This window comes from Enhydra lutris, unplaced genomic scaffold, assembly GCF_002288905.1.
Source record: "Enhydra lutris kenyoni isolate GAN:26980312 unplaced genomic scaffold, ASM228890v2 scaffoldscaffold13, whole genome shotgun sequence".
Classification (NCBI taxonomy): Eukaryota; Metazoa; Chordata; class Mammalia; order Carnivora; family Mustelidae; genus Enhydra; species Enhydra lutris.
In genome coordinates this window covers 35718648-35743712 of record NW_019154097.1, presented here as the reverse complement: position 1 = coordinate 35743712, position 25065 = coordinate 35718648, and the positions used below count along the sequence as shown (strand labels likewise).

Here is a 25065-nt window from a genome sequence, read left to right as displayed (position 1 = left end):
AACTTCTATGACTGCTGGATTCTGTGTCCCCCAAACCCAAAGCAACCAGCACCTCCTGAAAGGTTTAATTATCCCCGTTGCTACAATAGTGGCCCGGTGCCCCCTCCACCCCCGAGCCCCCGCTTTCCAGAACTGGCAGGATTTTTCCCCATCAGAATGCCAGCAAGGCTGTCGCTTTGCACTTTGCAGTAACCCCTGCTGCCGCCCTCATCGTCTGCCTCTTTACCTGGGATGCATATATTTGAGACCAAGCTCTAGTAGAGTAATTCCTCTAATAAAATATAAAAATGTTTTTTTAAAACTTAACAACCTGCTATTCACTGTAACCAGGGAGGCACAGAGAGCCATGACTCAGCTTGTGGAAAGGCAGATTTAAGTTGAAATACCTGGCCGTTGTCCTGACTTTGTACACGCCAGACTTAAGTGAAAAAATGTGTGTCTCGGTTGAATTTATCTTATTAGGGGATTTAGGTTATGTTAATGCTGTAGCTTCATTAATTACCCCATATCAATAAAAAAGGCAGCTTTTAGCCTCCTAGCGAAAGAGAGGAAAGAAATAGTGGTATCAAAGGGAACCTTCAAAGACAGCCAGAGCTGTCTCCCGGGTAATTTCTGATCCCGCATTCTTCCCACTTCAAAGTTGGATGTGCGTGTGTGTGTGGGTCGAGGGGTTGGGGAAGCCTGAATCTGATTTCTCTAATAAGTGTTGGCATCGGCCCCGTTTGATATTAGACGCAGGGAACATTTTGATTTGTTACAGCCTTTGAAATTGTTCAGACGACCTTCAGAAAAACGGCCTCTTGTTACTTATGGGGGAAGGGGGGAAAGCTGGGGAAGGGGCCGCCTGTTTAATTCGCATGCGGACGGTGCCCAGACTTGTGCCTTCAGCACTTGCTAGTAACAAATGTGTGCCCTGATCGCAGGTGGAAAGTTGAAGACCAGCAGACCCATAGCACCAGCTCTGGGGTGAGACTTGCTCTCGTCCTGATTTGCCAGGGAGGACTGGGCACAGTAAGAAGGCGACCAGGTAGACGTTTATGGTTTTGAAAACTTTTGCGTAATCGTGGAGAGACGCCTGACCATTGCTGGTTTATGGCCCTCTGCCCCACTGACGCACCACCTGTTGACCTCACAGTGTTCATAAATAAAAGCTTCAGAAGTTGAAGGCCCTGGTGAGGCTTAAGAGTTTTATTTGGAATTGTCAATTTTAGATCATTTATGGTACCTTGTACTATTTTTTGGAATGAAGAATTGGTAACTTTCTGAGAAGCTGCCGGAATTTCCACTGGCTGCTAAGCCAGTTTCAGTGGTGATGATGTCACATGAGCGGGCCTCGAAGCACATTTGTCATGTGGAACTTCTGCAGGAGTGCCACCCCCGCAGCAGCTGCCACCACTTGGGAGTGGGGCTCGAGTCAGCCGTCCTGAATTCTAGCTCCGAGGCGGTCTTCCTCCCAGGTTGAGAGCTGGGCCTCTGGAGACAGAGCTGGTTTTTGAATTTTCTTCCCCGTACTGTGTGATGTTGGACAGGTTACTTAACTTCTCTGAGCCTTGGTGTCCTCTTGTGGGAGGTGGGGTAGTTTCATCATCCCCGTCCAGATCTCTGGGAGGATTTCGGAAGCAACGCAGCCCCGTATGCTTGGGCTCCGCGCTCAGAGGGGAGTCTGCTTGTCTCTCTCCCTCTGCCCTCCCCCAAATAAATAAAATCTTAGAAAGAGAGGGAGGGAGTGAGGGAGGAAGGAAGGAAACGCAGGTGTAGTACAGGACGCATGCATGATCCTCAGTGAATGATGTCTGCCCTCACTGGGTGTGCAGCCATGCTGATGGCAGGGGTCATTGTCATAGCTGGCGTGCCATCTGATCCTGGGCCATTCTGATTTTTCTTTTCGATAAGTCAGTTTGATCCTCACCATTCTTATTAGTCGAGAGGGCTTTTGACGTCTTGATGTTTAACCTGAGAGCAGATGTGTCTGTACTGGAGTGGTTGGTCATCTGTGGGGTTTGTTTCCATTTTACCCAAGAATAGAGCACATTCCTACCCCTAAAATACTCATTCCAGTCCCCAGGGTCCCAGAGGCTACTCCTAAGACTGCAGATTCAGCCACCAATTACCATAAGGCTGGCTTTTCCATTTTAAGATCTTTCTAATTCTTGCCCAGAATACTGAGAGGTGCTTTACTTTCTTTCCCTGACATTATAGTTCAGAATAATTTCCCGTTCGCCCAGCTGAAAGTTTACAGCTTCCAGAATGTTCCTTTTTGAATATCACAGCCAGCAAAAAAATTGGTAGCCATGCCCGCCTTTGCGGTCCATAAGCTAATGCTGATAAATATTCACTTGGGTCGGTCCGGGCTCCCTGAAATGAATTTCTGAAATCTTCTTGGCCCTGAGGAGAGGCAGGGCACTGACTCCAGAACGCTCACTTAGATGGCTTTCTTTGGCATAAATCTAGCAGAAAATGAAATCCAAACTGCCTGCTGTGCCGTCGAAGCAATAGGGGGACCCATTGTTCCCGGCTCCCTTTCTTACCATGCGCACCTGGTACGTGGGGCGTATTGTCTGACATCCTTCCATCCCAGATGGCTGCGGCTCTTCCCTAGGGCCCTGAATTATATATTTAAGCCGCCTTTCAGAAAGAGCAGCCTTTGAAGGAGCGTGGTGTGTTTGAGAAGCTGCAATTAGGCTGGAGAGTGCATCTCTTAATTAAACTTGGGCGCATTTCTCCCTAGATGATTTCTCTATTAAAACATTCTGCAGATACTGAAGAGTTGGGGCGGGGGGTTTTCTTTTTTGTTTTAATAATTTCCTCTTTTAAATAAGAGCTATAACTTTTTGGTTTATGTGCCACTTCTTCCTTTTCTCGTTTTCCATAGCCCCATGTTTATGTGTTGGTCTGCCTACGCGGGGTGGGAGCAGGCAGGAGGATAAACAGCAGAGAAGCTCCGGAGAAACAGCTGTGGGCTCCGAATGGAAGGGGAGCTGCGTTCGTTCCGAGTTGAGACACTGATGTTACGCTCTCCCTAAAATCTAGAATCTTTGGCATCTCCCTGTCATCTTGGCGGTGATTCGGCAGAACTGAGAGATACGAAAAATCATTCTTATTCATTCTGCGCTCTCTGAATAATCTTTAAGTGCTGCGTTTTGTAACCCTGGGCTCCGCTGCGGCACGGAGAGCCCGTAGGAAGCGGCCTTCTCCTCCCCAGGATGCTGGCCGGCAGTTTTCTTCAGCAGAACTGACAGTGTGGGGTTCATTCCATTTGTCTTTTTTTGAGGTTTCCTTCAAAGTTATCTGAAGTAACATGTCACTTTTCCCTCTACAAATTGCTAGCCTACCAAATTAAAATTCTAATGCCTAAAGATTTTTTTTTTAATCAACTGGCTTGGGGGTGGTGCAGTGACTGAAAATTGATACCACCTTTCTGAAGAGCAGCTGAGCCAGGGTTGAAGGAGAGGGGTCAGCTGGGGGCTTCGCTGGAAATCCAGGGAGTTAGGGAGAGGCGGCCCGTTTGAGTGACTGTCCGGGCCGAGTTCTTCTGGTCCTTTTCCTGGGCGTGGACCAGCTAACACTGGCCCTCTCCAGCAGCAGCCCCACAGGGACCCAGGGAAACCCTCTCGGAATCCTCTCAACCTCTTCTGTGGCCTGAAAGTTCTCAGACACGGCGCAGCGTACGTGCAACTCATTCTGAACAGGAGGAAGCCAGGGAGGACTGAGTGGGCTCCTGTGTGCAGACCACCTCTCAGTTCCGAGGACCATCTTCAGGAAACCAGATTTTGGTGTTTTCCTCAGAACAAAAACAGAACTGTGAACTACCCTGTGTCAAGTGCAACACTTTTCTTCCTGTCTTAGAGGAATCTTCCCGTGAGATTGCTGCTCGGGTTCCCAGGCGCTCCACAGTCAGTGACTCAACCTACGGGCCATACAGCCATGTCTCGGGTTTCCACCGTGACCCCTGGCCTACCCCAAAGGCAGGTTCCAAGAGGCCCATTTTGTTCAGCTCTGGAACTCACATGTTACAGTTGACTTTCTAGCACCCGTGGGACATACTGACTCTTCTAATCTGCACTGTCCTTGAGCTCTCTCCCAGCACTGTACTGGGGCAATTCTGCTTTTGTTCTACTTAATTTATTAGTATAAACTCATGAGACAATGAGTTTGTTTCAAACTCAATAATAAATAAATAAATCAGGTATTGACTTGATTTATCACACGAAACTATAAAACAAAAATCCTTTTGGTTAAAGTAAGCCGCTGACATGCTCTGTGCAAGACCCAGTGTAGCCTGAGGGGGACGGACCGGGTTGACTCCCATGACCTCCAGTTTCCTCACCTGTGAAGGAGGGAGCCCTCGATCAAGGGCTCCTGGCCTGACCAGCCGTCAGGTTACACCACCGCTTGGGGAGCAGACAGACAGACAGATGAACAGGCTCTCAGGCCCACTGTAAGCCTACTAATTCCCACACTGCAGGGGAGGAACCAAGGAATCTGTATATCAAAAAAACAAAAAAATTCCCCCAGCAGCTGCTGATGCCCGCCAGGTTTGAGCGCCCTCAGGGGAGACCGTCCGTAAGAAGCCCCTCCAGATTGCCAGGGACGATTGAATGGCTCGTCCTCTGGAAAGGAAGGTTGCTAGTGGGACCAGCCGCACTGGCTTGTTCTGGGAATTAAATGAGCAAGTGCAGGTAAAGGGCCCAGTGTGGTGACTGGGGTGGAGCAGGTGCTCAGCAGCTGGGAGCCGGTTTTCCTCCACTCAGCACGGACCTGCTGATCCCTGTGACATGCTGGATCTCACACCAGGACAACATAAGCGAAAGAAATAAACTTCCAGGGGCGCCTGGGTGGCTCAGTGGGTTAAGCGTCTGCCTTCGGTTCAGGTCATAATCTCAGGGTCCTGGGATCGAGCCCCGCATCGGGCTCTCTGCTTGGCAGGCAGCCTGCTTCCTCCTCTCTCTCTGCCTGCCTCTCTGCCTATTTGTGATCTCTGTCTGTCAAATAAATAAATCAATCTTTAAAAAAAAAAAAAAAGAAATAAAGAAATAAACTTCCAGGGGTGCCTAGGTGGCTCAGTGGGTTAAAGCCTCTGCCTTCAGCTCAGGTCGTGATCTCAGGGTCCTGGGATCAAGCCCCGCATCGGGCTCTCTGCTCAGCAGGAAGCCTGCTTCCCCCTCTTTCTCTGCCTGCCCCTCTGCCTACTTGTGACCTCTCTCTCTCTCTCCGTCAAATAAATAAATAAAATATTAAAAGAAAGAAAGAAAGAAAGAAACTTCCAGGTGGTTTTAAGTGCAATGAAAATCTCAAATTTTTGAAACAATAAAGAGAAGACAATACATATGGAAATAGTATTTTAGACAGGGTAACTGGAAAACGACTCTCAAGTAAGTTGACATTTGAACTAAAGAAAATTAGGAGGAGCCATGTGAGTGTTTGTGGGGGAAAAGAAATCTGTGCAAGGGTCCTGAGGCACGGTCGACATGGCCATGCAAGAAAAGTATGGTAGGAGTCCAGGTTAGAGAAGGGAGCCTGGGGCTCCGCATGCAGCCTTAGATGCAACAGGCACCTCTTGCTCACTTCCCTATGTCCCTCTGTGGGCTTCCTTAAGTCACTGACAGGTTGAGAGAGAAGAAATTCAAACAGGACATTTAAGATGCACACACAATGCCACGATCCTGTTGTGTTTATTAGTTCAAGCTGACGGGTGTAGAGTGGTTACAGTGTCCTCTCTCGAAGCTGACAGTTCTAAAATCGATGCTGATGATGTCTTATGTCTTTCCCCGCAGCTGGATATATGGTCCAAATCCAACTATCAAGTATTCCAGAAGGTAAGCTCTACTTTTTCCTTCTTATTCAGGAGCAGGAAGGGAAATATGAATGCTTAAAGGTATAAATACTGGTCTTAAGTTAGAGGCTTTTTCAAAAGTGGAAAAAGCCAGACACAAAGGCTGCTCACGGTATGATTCCACTGATAAGATATTCTGGGAAAGATAAAAATCTTAGGGACAGAAATCAGATTGCTGGTGTCCAGGGGCTGGGAGTCAGGGCAGGAGATTGTCGCCAAAGGGGCAAGAGGAAATGTGTCGGAGTCATTGGAATATTCTGTGTCTTAATCATGGTGGTGATTATACATTGTATTATGTTCCCAAAGCCATGGAGCTAATAATGTACCAACTGTAGAGGGAAATCTGTGCTTTCCTTCCTGTATAGGGAAGACCCCAGTTCTTCCCTCTTGTGTTTGTCTCCAGTGAATCCCCATTACTGTGCACATGAAACACTTCACTTCTGCCTCTCCTGGTCACCGAACATGTGGAGGTTTGTCCCCCACGGATTGTCCCCACGGAAACAGGACACCAGCTGGGTGTCCTCTAGTTCAGCTTGGCCTGACACGATCGCCCCAGAGCTGCAGACCCCAGTCACAAGTTCGGTAACCTGTGCTTCCGCCCCACCGGTGGTAGATCGGAGGTTCCCGTGCCCACTCCTCAGGCTCTGTCAGTTTGCCAGAGCAGCTCACAGAACCCTGGGGAGATGCTCGCTGAGGTTTCCTGCTTATGAAAGCACACGATAAAGGGTACAGATGAACAGCCAGGTGGAGGGACACACAGAGGAAGCTCTGGGAAGGCCTCGAGCCCAGGAGTCTTGGTCCCCATAGAGTTGGGGTGCATCAGTCTTCTGGCGTTGCATTGTGTAGTCTGGCAGCTCTAAACCCCCTACTGCTGGCATTTTACAGAGGCTCCCTCATGTAGACATAATCGATCATGAACTCGGTTTCCAGCCCCATTCCCTTTCTCTGGAGGAGGCGGAGCGAGACAGAAAATTCTAAGTCTCTCATTACCCAAATCATGGCTTGGCCTTTCTGGTGACCAGACCCCACCCAGGGGCCCACCCAGAGTCACCTCATTAGAACAGGATATGCCCCAATGCTCTTATCACTTAGGAAATTATAAGGATTTCAGGAGCTCTATGCCAGGTACCAGAGGCAGAGATCAAACAGTGTATGTATTTCTTTTCTGTTACCTCACACCTACAAAGGGTGACTTTTGCTGTATGGAAATCATAGCTTAAACAAAAACAAAAAGCAGAGGCTTTTGAGTTGTTCCAAGCTCAGCCAGTTTTTAAGCTCAGTTTGTCAGAGCCCTGTGGTCTACGCGGGTGCCTAGTATAGGCTGAGGGGGGCGGGCTGGCCCCATCCTCACCCCCTCCCACCCCCGCTTAACAGTCTGGTCACCTCTTTTTCTGATGGCAGGATTCCCCGTGAAATGCTGTTTGGGAGATGTCGAAGAAATGGGACTAGAGAAAACCCTTTCCTGGCTTCTGATGGTAGAAGGGGCCCTTCCCTGGAGCAGCTCGGCACCTGGGGCTTACAAGGGCTGCTACCCCCCCCCCCATAGCACCCAGGCCAGCTCCCCTGCAGGGCACCGGCTGCCTCTGTCTGCTCTCCTCCATCCTTTCTCCGCTTCTGTCCAGTGGCACGCATGGTGGAGGTGCTTGTGATTTCATTCTGGGCCCCATCCAGCTCCCCGTCGTGACTTACTGGGCCCCTTTGCCATGAGCCCGGCGCTCTGCTGGGTGCTAGAATTCGAGGGAAAACCAGACAGGGAGGCACGAGAAGGAAGGAGGGTAACTCCAGGGCGTTCCCCAGGGGACTGCAGTCAAGAACAGCAGGAGGGGCCACTCACATTGGGGCAGCCACAGGAGGCCTCTACGGGGCAAGACCTAAACTGAGATGGGCCGCTCCTGAGAGGGCACCGGTCACTTGAAAGGCCGCGAGAGGAGATCCCCAGGCAGTGGCAGCCGCAGCTCACCAGGCCCATGTTGAGGAGCGCGTTCTAAGAGCTGTTGGAAGCCCGTGCAATGGCAGCGCACAGTGGGCCGGGAGGGAACGCTGCGGGGGACGGAGGCAGAGCCAGGGGTGGGCCTCTGGGTCTGGGGACAGAATTCAGATTTTATTCTCAAGTCCGCTGAAGGAGTTGGTGCGGAGATGGGACATAATTTTGAAAGCTGAGCCCAGATCCTTTCCACTTGAGTATTAGTTATGTCCAGGGGACGCTGGATAACTTAGAGAGAAAGCATAGAACTTTTTTTATTAATTGAGGGGAAATTCACATAACACAAAATTAACCTAATTCCATGACTTTCATAGTGCTGTGGAACATTACCTCATCTAGTTCTAAACCTTTTCATCACCCCGGAAGGAAACCCGGTCCCCATTGAGCAGTGAGCGTAGGACTTTTGTAACAAAGCAGCATAATGGACCAGCTCTCTAATGGTGTTTACTACATCACTTCATGTTGTTCCCGGACCTTCTGCACGAAAGGCTGGGCCAGGGGCGGATGCCTGCGGCTCAGAGAAGAGTCTGAGGCCCAACGCTGCACGCTTAGGGAGGCTGCTTAAGCAGTACAATTCCACAGTGTGGTCACAGTTAAACACAGCACGCTGTCCTGGGCTGGGTCCTGAAAGGGAGAGCGACACTAATGAGAAAGTAAGCGCGGTCCCTAATAAGTAACCAGTGTTGGTTTCTTAGCTGTGGCTGAACGTACCGGGCCGCGACGGGTGTCACCGTGGGTGAAACTGGGTGAGGGGGGACATTAGAACTGTGCGTACCATCTTTGCAACTTTTCTAGTCCACAATTAAGTTTACCTTAAAAAGAATATCATCGGGGCTCCTGGGTGGCTCAGTGGGTTAAGCCTCTGCCCTCGGCTCAGCTCATGATCTCAGGGTCCTGGGATCGAGCCCCACATCGGGCTCGCTGCTCAGCAGGGAGCCTGCTCCCCCTCTCTGCCTGCCTCTCTGCCTACTTGTGATCTCTCTCTCTCTGTGTGTCAAATAAATGAGTAAAATCTTAAAAAAAAAAAAAAATGAAAGAAAGAAAAGAAAATCATCATCTTGACTCTTCTAACACTCTGCTACCCAGCTGAGCTGGCTAGCAGCTTCTCCTAAAGGGAAGATGTGTGTGGTCATAGGTAGGCTTTTGGGACAGGCAGCTACATTTGAATCTTAGCCTTCTTATCGAAGTGACCATACCTGAGGCATTTACTTGCTTGGTATGCCAAAAGTCTCGGCCTTAAATGCTAATCACTTTGTCCGTGCTGGCTGCCTTTGTCGTGTTGTTCCCCAGCAGTGGGTGGAAAAGCATTCTAAAGAGAAAGAACACCGGTCATTATCTGCATCCTGTTTCGCTTTAATAGTGAGAACATTAAAGCAGTTTTGGGTTTTTTGCCTGGTTTATCTCCGTGTCCTCTGTGGTCTTGCAATGACTTACCCTCTTCGGGCCATGGCTTCGGCGAGCCACGAGCATTACAGGCCCTAACTGCTCTTTTCACAGTGGTCCGATTTCCATTCAAATACGAGGGGCTTGCACATGCTCGCCTTTGCATAGGTACATTTTTTTTAATGTTCCGTGTAGTATTAAGTATTTTTGAATGCCAGCAGAAAGTTTATTAGGAAGTTGTAAAATGTGTGAAACACAGATTTGGTGAGGCATGGATGTGGAGAGACAGGCTGTATTTTTATTCTACCTCCCCTAAAAATAACCTGCCAAGTGCTCTTTGTGTTTGTTGAAAACTACAAACGCACACCGAAGCAGCGTTTAAAATCGGACATTAGTCTAGTCGGAGAGACGTGGGCGCGCCGGCCGTGCCTCCCTCGCAGTCTGTGTGGCGCTTCGGGCGATCCGTCTGTGGGGATTTTACCTCACCTGGGGCATGGCGTGTTGTCTTTGTGGGCAGAGCCCTTTCTGGAAGCCCTTCGTCATCCCTGCCTTCACCTATCTTAACTAAATGGGCTTGACCCAACACTGACCTGTACTCAACAAACCGCAATTTGGGGACGGGAGACAGTGCTCTCTGTTTACAACTGCCTGCCCGGAATGAAGTCCTTGTCCTGCCCCAGGGGCAGGTGAGAGTCGGTGGGTTAGGGAGTCCTCTGTCTTCCCTACTAAAACATTGTCTTTTTGCTGTCAAAGTAAGGAACATATTGGAAAATAGCGTGGTACAGAATTAAGCTTCATCCTTAACGCTTTCAGCTAATCATCATCACATGGAAGAGGTTTGGGATTTTGTTTAAAGAAAGAGTCACACGCGTGTGGAAGACACTGGTGGGGAGGACGGAGGACACTAGGGTGGCTTCACGAAGAGGCAGGGCAGTCCGTGCTTATTTTTCTTTTAGTCTCAGGCCGCGTTGGTGGACAGAGGACAGACCATGCCATGAAAACAAAGCTGGTGCGATACATGGGATGGTGATTAGCATTGCCAACCCAAAATGCCAAAAGAAAAAGATTAGTTGGCAGCATTTCTAAACTCTGCTTTTTAGTCTCAGCTTTTTCTCAGAACCCTATTTGCTTCTTGTCCACCCACTTAAATTGTGGGTGTCTCGATCGATGTTACTGGTAGCGTTTCCCACGGAGACACTGAGAGCACTGTGGTAAGCATTCCCCCTGCCCGTCGTCTGTCTGCTCACACCCGTGCACGGACACCGGGCGGGGAGCCCTAGTTGTCTGCATTGTCTGAAATAGCAGGGAAGTGACATGGTCACTCAGACCACACTGACACGGTCAAGGAGGATCCTTGGTCATTGGTGAGAAGGGATCTCTCCAGCAGGACAGAGTTCCCGAATGTGCTCGCCATGGCCATCAGTGCCGGAGTCAGGAGTCCTGGGCCACCGGCACAGCCCTCCCCGCACGGTTGGAGGAGCGCACTCCCGGCATTGCTCTGGTATAGAACCCCAGGACCTCCTTTCTTTGGCGGTCATTGTGTGGTCGCAGTTTCTGCAGACTGCGGGTTTCCCTGCCCACAAGCAGCTGCGGTGGCCGCCGCAGAGAGATGCCTGCTGGGAAGGTGGGACCCCTCCCAGGTCTTTCCCCTCAATGTGACAAAGCAAGGGGGTGGGAAGCAGGCTGCCTCACAGCCCACCTGCGCTTCCGCTGCCTTTTCGTCCCTGGAAGAGAATGTCGAGCTAAGAGAATGAAAGCACACCTGTCATATTGTCCTCGGCCTTGCGCGCAGGACTCCCTGGGTCAGAGACAAGCTCACGAGGTCCTGTTGCAGATCCCACCACGTGATACGAAATGTGGCCTGCCTTTTGTCTGCAGCCCGGACTGTCAGCAAGCCCTCTCCCTCTTCCTCATTAGACCCCTTCCCCGGGCGCAGGGGTGCGGCGGAGGGCTGGGGACAGCTTGCTGTGGGGCCGCGGCTGCCGACAGGCTCCGTCATTTACTGCGGAGCCCCGGAGACTCTGTGCACTTGGTCCTAGGGTGAAGAGGCTTTTTATAGCCAGCGCGTCCAGCAGAGCAGACTCCAAGAATGGGACTTAGAAATAGGGGGGCTGTCTGTAAGGACAGAAGCACAAAGAGGCAGGAAGGGTTTCAGGCATGTTCGTATTTTTCTGACATTTAAACTCTGCGGGGGCAGTCACCGTTTTGATCTTTAACCTCTTCATTTCACAACACTGTGCATTTTCATCCAGGAACTTGGGGAGAGGGAGAGCAAGTCTGCAGCTCCTTACTGCGTTAAGTCCTGGCGGGGAGGTTGAGGAAAGAGGGCGTCCGTGTGCATAGTTGCAGACGGGCAGGCGGAGACGGGACAGGCAGTACCAGGGGACCAGCGCGTCCTCTGCACAAGCGTGCTCGCCCGTGCACGTCCGGCTCGGAGCCCAGAGTCGTCGTTCCAGAGGCTTCGTGGCGAGGAGAGCAGCCCTCTCGGGGCTGGGCCATCAGAACTTCGCTGTGGACGTGTGGGTCATCTGGTGGCGGAGAGCACTCCATCTGCTTCCTCGTGCCTTCCCTCACTGGTTCATTCTCAGAGACAAAGACCGACCTCAGCCTCACACAGACTTTGTCAGGGTGGGGGGGCGTTGACCAAGTGGCCGCCTGGGCCTTTTCCACACAAGCGACGGAGTCATCCGCAGGAGAGTCATTGCTCTGAAGTCGGGGATCCGTCGGTTACTCCCCACAGGTTGAGTGCCCGCCCGGGTAGTACATGATAGACCCACTTGTCACTAGTCCCAGGCCCCAGGAAAGGGAGCCGTCCTAACCAAGGTTGGCGCCCGGAGGATGGGACCAGCTCTCCGGGAAGAGGCCGTGTGGCGGGTGTCACCGGAGCGTGCGCGCCTGCCACAGCATTGCACGTCACTGAAGAGACGCAGCAATGACTTCCAGTCTCCGTCTCTGACGTCCAAGCTGCGTCCCGCCGGCCCATGTACCCGCCTTGCCTCAGGCCCCCTGAACTGCCACGCAGACCTGGCAGCGCCGACAGCTGTAGCCAGAGCTCGAAGTCCCAGCGCCACATCTCTGTCCTTGCCCTCGCTCGGCATTCTTCTTCCGGGAGGCCGTCGGCAGGGGCCCCCACGCCTACAAGGATTCTGCAGCCTCCAAAACAGGGGTCTCTTTCAAGTTGTAGAAGGGGCCTCTACTTTTTCCCGATCCCGTCACTCTAAAAGTGCTCTTTTCTCTTAAATGCTGGTTAACTTTTCTCAAGGAGGAGAATGTAATGTTTTTAGACCAGATATGGCGGCAGTCGGTGCCACGTTTCCATGATTCCTGTGGCCGCCTCACTAGTGTGTCTTGGCGCTCCCAGACAGAGGAAACCGAGGGCACCCCTCAGCAGTGTGAGGGTCGGTGGGCCGACAGCAGGCGGGGATGATGCGGGAGGGGGGCCTGTGGGAGCCCAGTGTCATCAGGCTGTTGACGCATTTCAAGGAGGGAGAGGAGGCAGACAATCCCAGGGACATCCCCAGTGGCGGCCTTTCCTAAGCTGGCAGCCGGGCTGTACCGACCAGGTTGGGAAAGCAGAAGGAGAGCGAGAATGCTTGTTGGGGAGGGTCAACCCCGGGGGCCGTGGGTGCCAAGAACGGCTGGCGGGGATCACCGCACTCCCCCTACTGCTGGATGCCTTCTATCACCACTGTCTCTCTTCAAGGGCAAGTTTGAATATTCACACGCTTCCAAGCCCAGAATAGATTGGATCACTGATTTTCCCCTTGACGATACCCCACTACCTTCCTCGGCAAGGCTCCCTCACCACCGCTGATCGTGGTAATGACCGAGACAGCCTTGCTCAGGTCCGCACACATACCCAGTTCCACGGTTAGGGTGGAACAGGAAAGCCCGGGCCCACCTGCGCTCTGCCATAGGAGGAGTCAGTCTCAACTCTGGAGCTCATGTCTTCCTGAGGGCTTGCGCGAGCGAGCCTCGGGATACCCCAGGTCAGAATCCAGCAACAGCCTCAGGGAAGCCTGGCCACCCAACATTGTCCAGTCCCCGTTCCCACTGACAGCCTGTTTGCCCTGTCCAGGAGTGCCCGGGCACAAGGCCGCAGGCAGGGCTCCCTCCGTGCTCTGCACACCGGGTTCTTTCCCCTGCAGTTGCCTTGGCTTTGGTAGGGAAGTAGGTGGGATTGTCTGGATTTTCTTGGGAGCCCAGATGTCTCTGGATGTGTTTCTCTAACTGCGAGGCTGTTCCTACAGAAAATAACATCACACCAAGTGGGTACAGAACAGTTCAGGTATCTTTGGGGCTTGGACTTTGCTGGCAGCCAGCAACAGAATCTGGCATTTTACCATCTGGAAAGCGTTGAACTTTTTTTCTTTCCTCTAAATGAAGAGCTTTAATTCCTTAATCCTGGGAAATGTCAAGGACCTTGTGTGTGCAGCTCCTCTCAGCCCCGCACAAGGGCTTCGGCAGAATGAGGCTGGTCAGGACTCTGGAGAATTCCCTCATGGCCACCCTGGGCTTTCCCTGTTCACCCAGGCCCTCCTCCCCACCGCGCCCCATGACCTCAGCTTTTCCCACTCCCAAATCCCTTTTCGATCTGCTCCCCTAACACCGCTGGCCAAAGATGAAAGCGTAGAGCCCCGCCTTATCACTCACTTACTCGTGCCACCCAGTGAGTGGCGTCAGCGTGGAGCCACGTTTTTTAGCACTGTCCTCCCCGTGGACGCCCTGAGCCAGGCCCAAGGAGGCCACACAAGCCCAGCACGGCCTCATCCTCACAGAGAGCACAGCCCGGGTGAGGCCGGGCTCCTGGGCCCAGTCAGGCCAGCACAGGGCTGGGCCGCCCACAGGTGCTGCTGGGGAACAGGCACAGGGACAGAAGGAATTCAGGGGAGGAGCATCCCCAAGCTTGAGCACAGAGCAGTTGGGAAAGCAGGTTTGGGAAGAGGAATCCTTGGGGCAGCTGGTGGGGTGGGAGCGTGTCATGGGCTTGGGGGGTGACAAAGCTGGGACCCGGTCATCCAGGCCCTCACATGCCTTTCTGTGGTGTTTCCAAGTTCCCCGCAGATGGCTGGGGGCTGTCATTGCTCGGCCTCCGGAGGCCGCACTCGGCTCAGGGGATGTCCTTCGGCGCGTCCGTGCGTCTTGGCTACAGCACTAAAGAGATTGGCGTGAACCCCTCAAACCAAAAAAAAGACACCTTTACGGAGGCCCTGGCACGCACCACAGGCTGTGTTCGGTACTTTATAGACAAGGTCTCACCCTCCTCACACAGAGCTTGATCTTGAAACGGTGGCCACTTTTCCAGCGCAATGAAGCAGCAGGGCCCGTGCCCACCTGTTCCCTCCTGGACAGCCCGGCTTCTGCTCTCACCCCAGCCGCGCCGCCAGGCTCTGGGGGACAGTTAGAAGCCCTGCAAAGCCCATGCCTGTGGCCCCTTCATCGGGCAGAGAGGGAAGTACTGATCTTGTCTAAGTAATCCCCAGTCCCCCCAGACTGCGACGCTTCCTCCGCGGGCCTCCCGGCCTGGCGAACCCACGACATACAAATCCAGGGCACAGATTGGAGACTAGGGCCACATGATAAAAATGAAAACGCCTGCCTCCACTCTACTGCACTTTTACCCCACTTTTAGAGGCATGTCCCTGCTCCCTTCCCCATCACCCCCAGCCCCCTGCCCCCCAGCACTGTCAGGACTGACTTCATAGCATTCCCATTTTGAAATCATGATGGCTTCTCTTGTCACGGAATGAGTACTTCTGGGACTGGTTTTACAGATTCTTCATAAAGCCAGTGCTCCTCCTTGGAGCTGTGTTGCTGGCAGGGATCACGGTCTCTTGAAACGTTTAGCACACACACGAGGTTCACATCTTTGACTGCTGGACCCACACAGAAAATTCTCATTGCATGATGTTTCCAGTGGCCCTCTCCTTAAGGGTGGGTCTGTCCTTGGCGGAACCCTGAGTAGAGACCCGAAGCTCTTGGGCTGATCTCCTTGTGGAGCATTCGAGCACATCCAGTGAGTGAAAGTTCATTTTTATTCTTTGATTTGTCGCGTGGGTACAACCAAGTGGCCTGTGTTTGGTTGGTGCCTCTTTGAAGCCCATCTGGGAGGCTTCTAGCACCAAGAGCTGCTCCGCGCTGCCGGTCTCCCTGGTTCTGAGCTGGGTTCTCCCAGCTCTCGGTAGCTAGAGGCTGAGGTGGTAGGTCACACACATCAGGCAGTGGGTGGGTTCCTGGAGTGGGGCAGATGGGCTCGTCCTTTTTGTTAGAACAAAGGGCTTTAATGTCACCGCTGGTTGGCCTGAGGGTGGAACTCCGCAGGGATGTGCCCTCAGGCCCTGCAGCTGTGTCCACTGAAAACCTAGACCCAGGGCTGCCAGTGATCCAGCCTCGAGCTCCTCTACCAGGGCCAGCGGGAGAGTGATGCGGCCAAGGTCACCCAGATAATTAGCGATGAATCCAGGACTGAGCCCTTCTCCTGACAGCTGCACATCACCTTTCCCAGCACGCTGCCTTTGGTTATGTTAATGTAGACCACAGAGAACGTCTCTTCGGAGGAAGTAGACACAGGTATTGGCTGGAGGGAAGCCAGAATCTGGGCCTCTACCAGGCTTCTCTTTTAAATAAGCAACTCCTAAACACTTGGGCACTTAACTTTCCCTATTCATCTTGTGGGACACACTTTTAAAAGAAGCCTCAGCGTTGCTGGCTTAGTGGGGGTGGCCTCGGGCCCCATGGGCCGTGTGCTGGCCAACACTTGGCTCTGTGCCATCGGCCCGTCGCAGTAGGAAGCGCGGCGTCACTGCCAGAGCCCAGAGCCGGCTCAGCGCCACTGGCTCCAGCCCTCGCCCTGCTGGTGGGGAGCAGGCAGTGGCCTGCAGCGGCCCATTCATCTGCGGTCCCTAGTCCTGCTGACGTCACAGTCACCTTGGGGAGCTTTGTAACCACACACATCCTGGCCCCCAGCCTGGACTCCCTTTTAGAAGCTGAGGGGTGGTGCCCCCCCACCCCCGCACGGCCTCACCTCCGTGCTCCTCGCCTCAGCTGCTCTTTGAGCCCTCCGCCCCGGCCTGGAAGGCCACACACAGGCAGGGTGATGCCTACACCCTTGGGGAGCCCAGGAACCCCTGAGGACAGGCCCCGGGCCACCAAATAATGCAGTGCAGCCGCTCCCTGACTCACAGAGGCTCAACTTAGGATCTTCCGCCCTTACAGGGTGCGAAAGCAACACACATTCAGTAGAAACAGTACTTCCAAGTTGGAGTCTGGGTCTCAAGCTAGCGATGAGCGAGGGGTATGATCCTGTCTCGTGAAGCTGGCGGCAGCCGCCCTCGGCCAGCCCCGCCTTCATGAGGGCCACCGACCCCCCACTGCCCGCTGATGGCGGCTCTGTGCGGCGCTCTCAGTACAGTCTTCAGTACGTTACATCAGACACCCTGCGTTTCATTATAAAATCGGCTTTGTGTAAGACGAGTGCCCGGCTGTAGGCGAGCGAGAGCGCTCGGAGCACGTGTGAGCGAGGCCCGGGTGACGTGTATCGGCTGCATCTCCAGCTTAACGCCATCGTGAGTCGAGAAAGATCTGCAGCCCGGACTGTCTTTTTAGAAGAGGAAACTGCTGAGGAGTGATAGCATGTGAGAGTTTTTGCCCTCTCTGTGTCTCGCCGACTCTGTTTGTCACCACTCCGTCCTTTGTTCTTCCCCGGCAGGTTAAGCACAATCTTTGCGGTCACCATGACCTTCAGCAGAAAGTAGCCCTGCCGGCCCCAGCCCTGTGCTCTCGGCCCCGCAGCTGGCCAGAGGCCACCAGTGGGAAGATGAATTTGGACTTGATGTGCCAAATGTAACAGAGGACCCCCCTCTGGGTAGCAGCCCCCCCCATTCTTTCACAACGTTCTTTGGATTTCCCTTCATTAACGTGTGCTCGCCGACCGAATGCTGCCAGCTCTCAAAAGTTTGCCCCGTCCCCCCTCATTCTGCGTGGCAGGGAGACTCAACCCAGAGACCTTCGGGGGGGGCGCAGTGGGATAGGCGCCAGGGCTGTGACAGGGGGTGAGAGGCAGAGGGAGAGCCATGTGAGTGGCAAGAGCTGGGCACCGAGTCCTGCCTCCTCCGAGACCTGAGGGCCCTTCCCTTGTAGGGAGGGGGTGGCCTGGGTGTGCCGCCTCTCCGCACCCCTGCGGCCTCTGTCGGGGCGCAGGCGCCTGCTGTGCGGCTCTGGGGCTGCTTGAGCGGCCGGACACTTGACCTCCCGGGACCCCTTCCTCTCTCGGGAACGGGCAGGTTCATCACAGCGCCCTCCCGCCGTGGCCGTGAGGATGGAGCCAGAGAACGCCCGGAAGACCCACAGCAGGGCGGGTGCTGCTGTTCTAGTGCCTTCCCTGCCCCGGCCACTGAACCCTTGTCCGAGGTCCTGCGGCTAGAATGTAGCAGACCGCGCTCAGCCCGCGCCGACTCCTGCCACGCCGTGTGGTGTAGACCACCTCGAGCGCGGCTGCGGCCCCCGCGGCAGGCAGCTCCGCTTTGCCTTCGGCTGACATGACCCATGATGTCCCGCGCACCCTCCCGCTCTCGGGCTGAAGACGGCAGAAGCCCCTCGCGCGCAGTATGGTGCAGGAGCTTCAGGAGCCTGTTGTGACCGGCATCTCCGGCAGCAGCGCGTTGACTGGCAGCTGTTTCAAGGGCTCTTGAAAGGTTCCTTTCCCCCTGGGAGCTTAGTTCCCCGCCGGTCTGGGCGCCTGAAGACCTTCGCTGCCAGGCTGAGCTGGGGAGAGAATTTCGGGAAGCCCTGGTTGGCAGAGGAGGAAGAGGAGACTGACGGAGACTGATAACGCCCCTCAGCTCCGTGATGGCCGCGGGGGTGGCGCCCTCCTCGGGAACCCACCGGCAGTGAGCCGGCCGGGGGAGGGCACCCCACACCGAGCCCCGGCGTCCGCCGTGGTCCTTGCCAGGAAGTGGAAAGGGACAGCTCTCGGCGGCAGAGCCCCTGTGTGGCTGTCTGCTCACTGCTTTTCGGTTTTATTATTTTTAAATAAGTTCTGCCCCCAAAGCGGGGGGGCTCAAACTCACAGTCCCGGGATCAAGAGTTGCACCCTCTACCGACTGAGCCCACAGGGCGCCCCGCCCACTGCTTTCTGAGTGGCCCGGTCCCTCTGTGCCTGAACTTCTCCTGCCCTCGCTGCTGACCTGGCATCTGGTCCCCTCTGCTTTTCTCTGTGGGGGTCCCCTGTCTTGCTGGTCTGTTGTTACTTTGCTCCTCCTTCCCTTGCCACTGCTCAGCTTGAGGTCTGCTTTGATCTGTTCTCAGGGCTTTCCTAACCGCACTCACTGGAGGGATGAATGGCCTCCCCTTCGGGAAGCATTAGTGCCCTTCCTCTGCCTCCCCCACCGGGCAGGGTGGCTTTGATCTCCCAGTGGAATCCTGGGAGCTGTACCTTACTTTGGGGCCATTATGGTGGGGCCTAAGCCTTGGCTGGGCTGGCACAGAGTAGATTTAAATTAAATTGGTTAATAGCAAGATGTTTTTGTTGCCTCCCAGCCTGGTATTTTTTTTTCTTCAAAATCTTGGATGCTGAGCAAAACACAAAACAAAACAACAACAAAAAAAACTTCATTATTGAAAAATTTAAAACAAGAAAACAGTGAAGGTAGAATGCTTGACAGAAAGGTGGACCATCGCAGGTGAGTTTTCCCCACACTCTGCAGCCGTGGATGAGCCTGGTGCTTTGGAGTTTGGCCACAAGAAACCCGAAACTAGTAGTGGAGGAGTTTGTGAGGAAGAGAGAGAAAATACAACAAATCTGTCAGTTCTGTCTCCTTCTAGTAAGATGTCTGTCATTTGTGATGGGAAAGTGGGGAAATTAAATGATCGTATCAGCACAAGAAAAAACTGCCACCGTTTGGCAATATAAAGGAGTAGTCTGTACTGGACCTTGTGAAAAAGTGGCTAAATTGGGCCGGATTCCCAGCCTACTAATAGAGAAACTAATGAGGCACCCTCTCCAGGAGCCAGAGGCCAAAGAGCGCTAAGCTGGATCTGGAGCAGGACCCAGAGGATTTTCTGGTCCATTCGGTCGGTTGTTCTGCTCTCAAGTGCCCAGCTGTCCAGCAGCCACGTTTGCACATCTCCTGACCTGGGCTTCTCATCGGGCCTCTGGTGCACTGAGGACTTCACTGGGCTGGGACTCGAGGCAGACGATGCCCGGGCCCCTGGGGCCTGTGCCTTTTCCAGAACCTGCATTGCCGGCCGGGTTGGGAGGGGTGGTCCAGGCTTCGGGCCCCCACTGTCCCTCCCCAGCTGTGTGAGCAGCCGCCTGCCCAACCTCTGGAAGTCTCCGTCTCCTCCTCTTCAAAATGAGAAGCAGAGTACACCCACCTCAGTTAACTTCCAGTGTGCTGCCGAATTTTATATGTTGGGCATATACAATGTTTCCTGTTACACATTCTACAAAGAAGAACAAAGAAAACGCACAGCTAACCTGGGCCGTGGCCTCTGGGCAGCCAGTGTGACTGGGGAATTTGGCCCCAGGACGGTTGCTCAGTCTGCTGAAGTGGACAGATCTAGCCCCGTCCCAGGGGACTCCTGGGACTAGTGATGAGCTCTCCGCATCTGGGGAAAGGAGCGCACCCCTAACTAGGGGACAGCATGCCACCGGCGAGCAACTAGCCTGGCTTCGCGGCTATGACGGCACTGACATGGGGGGGCAGGGCTTGTTAGAAGCATTATAAAGTAAATAGCAGGGGCTGGAGAAAGAATTCTCCAGAAACTCTCTTTCGTAAATGTTCCACAAAATGGCATGTGCACGGGTGGTTTTATTTAGCGATGGGTCCGGGTGGGCGGGAAGCAGCCTCCGAGCTCAGGGGCCATGGGGCCCAGTTTGCTTTGCTGTGTTTTTATGGCCATAATTTCACCCCATGATCACCACCCACCATCTTGCCAAGTTATCATTACTACTGTTTAAAAAAAAAAAAAAAAAAACATTGCTCATTTTAGAAAGTTGTCTGTCAGAAATGCTTAAAATAAAAACAGTCTGCACTTAGAAGGATAAGTACCACTTATCTGAAAGTCACTTGGGTAACAATTTCTCAGCAGTGTTGGATATGTGACCTGTAGCTTATGTTTCCAAGAAAGTCAGCACAGGTGTTCCTGGTAGGTGGCCTTTGGTGAGTGGACGTTTTTAAGTTTATTTCTTGATCCAACAAATATGTATTTATTGAGCAGCTGCTGGGTGCTGGGCGGTGTTCTAGGCCTTGGGGACGTAGCATGAACGAGATGGGCATGATCCTGACCCCACAGAGCTATTCATCTTGTGGCTTCTCCCCCCACCAGGCAGGCCACGGAAGTCCAGCAGGGAAAGAGTGCTTGTCCGGAGACGAGAGGAGCAGAAGGGAGGCGAGACAGGCAGGGCTGCAGCCTGGCTGGGTGGGAGGTGCTTCCCATGCACGGCCATTTACTTAGGGGAAGTGAGGCTCAGGTTCTATAAGCTAGGGAGCCTCTGTCCTCTGTCTGGAGCGTGGCCTCTCTGACCTTGAGCGTGGACACAGCTAGACTGACTACTAGATCGTTTGCAGACTCACCATGTGGAGCCTGGAGCAGCCTCTCTGGGTTCCTTCCACCTGACGGCTTTGTCCCCTGCCGCTTAGGTCCATTGGCACATCACATGGTGTCCGAGGACATGTAGAAACTGGGGAAGTCTACACCAGGTAGACCCATGTTACTCCTGCTCAGAGTTGAACATTTACATGGGGTTTTACTGTTTGTTTGTTTCATTTTGTTTTTTAACCACAACATTTGTAATGACAAGAATCCTACTGAAGACAGCTAAACCAGGACTTTGAACAACTGTCAAATCAGGTATATTATTTATTAATTTGCTGATTCGTGGCAGGCATTAGCAATTTCTGGTGTCACATTTCAGAACTACAAGGGATCTTAGATTACTCCTTTGTTTTCCAGAAGGGACACTGAGACCCAGAGAGATTAAGTAGTTGGGGGCTTAAGCCCACAGTGCCTTGTCTGGTCACCGGTTGCCTCTAGAAGGCCTAAAGCAGTCTTGCCCTCAGCCCTGCTGATAAATCCTCCACTTGGAGTGTGGAGACAGTGGGTGTGGCTCACCAGGATGCTGAAAACGGGCCACAGCTTAGGGAGAGAAAACCACATTTTGAGTGGCAAGGCACCTCGGAAGGGTAGTAGGAACTGTGAGACCCAAGGGAAAGATCATGAGAAATTGCCAGATTCTGGGTGATGGAATCCAAAATCTCTCTGACAACAAACTGTGAGACAGAATGAGAATTATAGGAAGCAGAAAGACCAGTTCCCCGCCAGGGACGTTTTTCCAAGGTGAAGATGAAGTCGAATGTGAACAGGTGGAAAAGCTTCTTTGCATCCGTGCAGTCTCATCCTGCAGTGACTTAGCTAAAAATCTCTGGGGCCTGCTGGCCTTTCCCCCTCCGCTGGCTGTGGGCCATGGCCCTCCTCTCAGGTGCACATCCCCGCCGCCCCCCTGCTGCGATTTCCAGTTGTTGCTGGAACTCACTCCTCCTACCTCCAGGCCTGAATGCTTGGTGTCCTCTGCCTGCGACACTCCTGCTCCCCAGCTTTGTTCACTGATTTTCGTACTTGAGATTTTGTTTTAGATGCCCTTTCCTTCAGATCTCTTTATCACAGAAAGGGAACACGTTGGTTTTCTTTTCTCCGTGCTGCTTTGGAGTGGCCTCTAACCCCTGTCATTGTCCCTGGTTCCAGGTGACAGACCACGCCACCACCGCCCTGCTGCACTACCAGCTGCCCCAGATGCCGGACGTCGTGGTCAGGTCCTTCATGGTGAGTGGCCTCAGGAGGCGCTTCTTCAAAACCCTCGGCTCCCCCCAGGTCAGAGCGGGCGGCTCAGAAGGTAGCTGTTCCGCCTCTGGGCCGCGGGGCCTCGCCGTGGGAGACGGGCCAGCCTGGAGAACTGAGGCTTTCTTTACACTGGGAAGGGATTTATGAGAATCCGTTTCCCACTTAATTAACTGGTGTACTCTGTCAGGCTGAACAAATGGTGGTTTCAGAAGTGATCTCCCAACACAGCTACCCACATTGATTCAGTCAGTAGATACTTATTGAGCGCCTCATCTATGCCAGGCCCTGTGCTTGGCGCTGAGCAGGTGCCAATGACTAAGGCAACTCCTGCAGTGCCCCCCAAGACATGTACGTTCTCAGGTTGGAGCTCAGGATGGGGAGTGACCCCAAAACAGCCAGACAGCCATTGTACTGGTGTGTTGGAATCGGCTCCTGCCAGCTCTTGTGAAATGTCGAGAATTTTGCAACCTGGTTATTCGACCCCTAGTAGCTTGAAATTGAACCAGAACATTGGCACCGCCGACGTCAGCGAGCGCTGTGGGTCAGAGCCTGCCGCCGCCCCGGGGGCTGGCTCACCTGCACGCCTCTGCCCAGGTCTGCCATGTGACCCCCCGGTCGGCCCGAGCTCGGTGCTTCCAGCCAGAATGGCAGCTGTGTGTGTCCACATCGTGCAGACACGGCTTTGTGCTCTCCCCTTGGTGGGCTCCCTCTCTCGCTGCGGCTGAAGCTCCCTTCTCAGTGCATGCTGGAAGGCTGCCAGGTAGAGACCGGCTGGAAGACCTACCTGTTAGCGAGTCCAAATCAGTGTTGACAGCCAGGTGCGGTAGTGCTCACCGCGTCATCACGTCAGCTGCCTCAGCAAGTGAGCTTCCTAGCGAACCCACAGTTCATTTCTTGGAAGACACAAGCCCGACTTACTGATCAGCCTCACGGCGCTGCGGGGTGAGCGAGCAGCCCCGGGCGCACGGCAGAGCCGCGTGAGGGGCTCTCTCGTGCGTCGGGAGGATGGTCCCCCGACAGCCTCCGCGAGCTCTTCCTTTTTGGACAGATAGAGGGTCTTGCTTTTTAACCTAACATGTTGTCATGCCCAGTTTCCCTTTGGTAACTGACTCTGGGATTTGGGGAGGATCTGGCTTTGGCCGCCACCGGAGGATCAACAGCCCGGCTGAACGGTCATCGACTGCCACGCACTTAGAGCCAGAACCTCGGCCACCTGGCCGTGGGAAGGGGGACGGCAGCGATGGGCCACAGTCGGCCACCGCCAAGGCAGCTGTGATGGAGACAGAGGATTTGTATCAATAAACTCGACCTCCCTCTTGAAAGAACAATTTTCTCTTATCGACATAATTCAGGAGGACATTAAAGGATGAGATTCATGTGCGCCTGTCACAGTGAGAACTTGCTTAACTTGCTTGCCCGTTGTTGTGGGGTTTGGGTTGGTGTTTTTTTTTTTTTTTTTTTGTAGCAAATCTCCTTGAGTTTGAGAATTGAGTTACGGGAGTCTCATTCTTATGTATGACGCCCGGGAGAACCCTGCACTCTGAACCACTCGAGTGTGTATTCACCTCTTATTATGTTACTCGGGGGCACCGAGGTGTCCCCGCCCTCCCCCAGGTGCGTTGGGCCTCATTGTGACAGTGAGCGATGACCTCTGAAATCAGATTAGAAGAAGGCATGTTGACCTCAGTAGAGAGTTCGAACACTGTCATCGACGCGGAGTCTCCCTCCACAGCGTCCGTGCCCGCTCCTCGGCCGGGAGCGAGGCGAGGACCAGTGCACATCTTCAGGGGTCACGGGACACAGGACTGAAACGTGGTTGTGTGTGGCCCCGAGCCCCAGGCTGTGCGCCAGTGCACGGCCGCTCCTCCAGGGAGTACTTCCTGCCCCTGGGAGCAGGAATTCCTATTTTAAAAATACCCTCAGCTGCGGGGGTGGGGGGTGCCTGGGGCAGCACCACAACTGAGAATCAGCGGCCTTGTGACCTTGTGAACTCTGCGTGCAACGCTCTCTGAAATCACGGGCCGTCTTTTGGGTCACAGCCAACTTGAGTTCTCTGGCCTCGAGGTCATTGGGCTTGACAGGAAGGATGACATTGGAAGCACCCGGATCCCATTTCTTTTATTTCTCTCCTCACTTCTCCTTTTAGACCTGGTTAAGAAGTTACATAAAGCTGTTCCAGGCCCCGTGCCAGCGCTGCGGGAAGTTTCTACAAGATGGCCTTCCCCCGACGTGGAGGGATTTCCGAACCCTCGAAGCCTTCCACGACACCTGCCGACAGTGACCCAGCCCCAGCCCCAGCCCCAGCCCCAGCCCGGTGGGCCTGTCGGCCCCGCCCAGCACCTTCCCAGACGAGCCCTCAGTCCGAGGATGGCTCAGACCTGTCCTCACGGCCCAGACCCAGGTCTACGCTCTGCCCCGACCATCAAGCAGTCCTGCATTAAGGCGGAGCTGCTTCCCCGGCAGATTCCATCTCGTGTGTTTGGGACTAATTATACACTGTCACTGGTTTATGGAAGGCAGAGAGGACCTTTTTAGAACTCAGAATAAGACGGTTATGCAGCCTGTTCTTTCTTGCATGTTAGCAGCGCTGGCGAATTGATTCTCCTGGGTCTGTGTTCTAGGTCATTTTCATGAGCCGTTACCGCGTAAATGAGCCCGTGTTCATGCATATTGTCACACTGGCTGTTTGGCTTGGTTTGGTAACTTATTTTTTTTTTTTTAATAAGCAGTAAACCTTTCGTATCCCGGACAAGGCTTTGTCTCCTATTTCTTAAAGCACCTTCTGCACTCAGTTGAGTGATCATGTGAGCGGATCTGGGCCTTTTGAAAAAAAAAAAAAAAGAAACACTTAGTAACGTCTGTGTTTAAAACATTGTTCTTTCCGAGGACACATTTCCTTGCTTCTTGCTTTTAGGAGAGAGGACAGTGTTGGCAAATACTCCATTTCAGAGACGTTTTTGCAGTTTGCAAAATGGATTGTTCTTTTTGAGGAAGAAAGCACACACACGTTTCTTTCTGCTAAAGC

The 25065-nt window shown here is 53.4% G+C and overlaps 1 protein-coding gene across 2 annotated transcripts in view; it reads left to right on the top strand.

Moving 5' to 3' along the window:
• The window catches only part of LOC111145789 (mediator complex subunit 27), a 193784-nt gene extending 169001 nt beyond the window's left edge, over nucleotides 1-24783 (top strand). For both annotated transcript variants that reach the window (XM_022501001.1, XM_022501003.1), the window contains 3 exons: nucleotides 5775-5816; nucleotides 21945-22022; nucleotides 24187-24783. In XM_022501001.1, the coding sequence (XP_022356709.1) occupies nucleotides 5775-5816; nucleotides 21945-22022; nucleotides 24187-24321 (255 nt within the window). In that variant the 3' untranslated portion in view covers nucleotides 24322-24783. The remainder of the gene's footprint in view (nucleotides 1-5774; nucleotides 5817-21944; nucleotides 22023-24186) is intronic.
• Nucleotides 24784-25065: the final 282 nt, after the last annotated feature.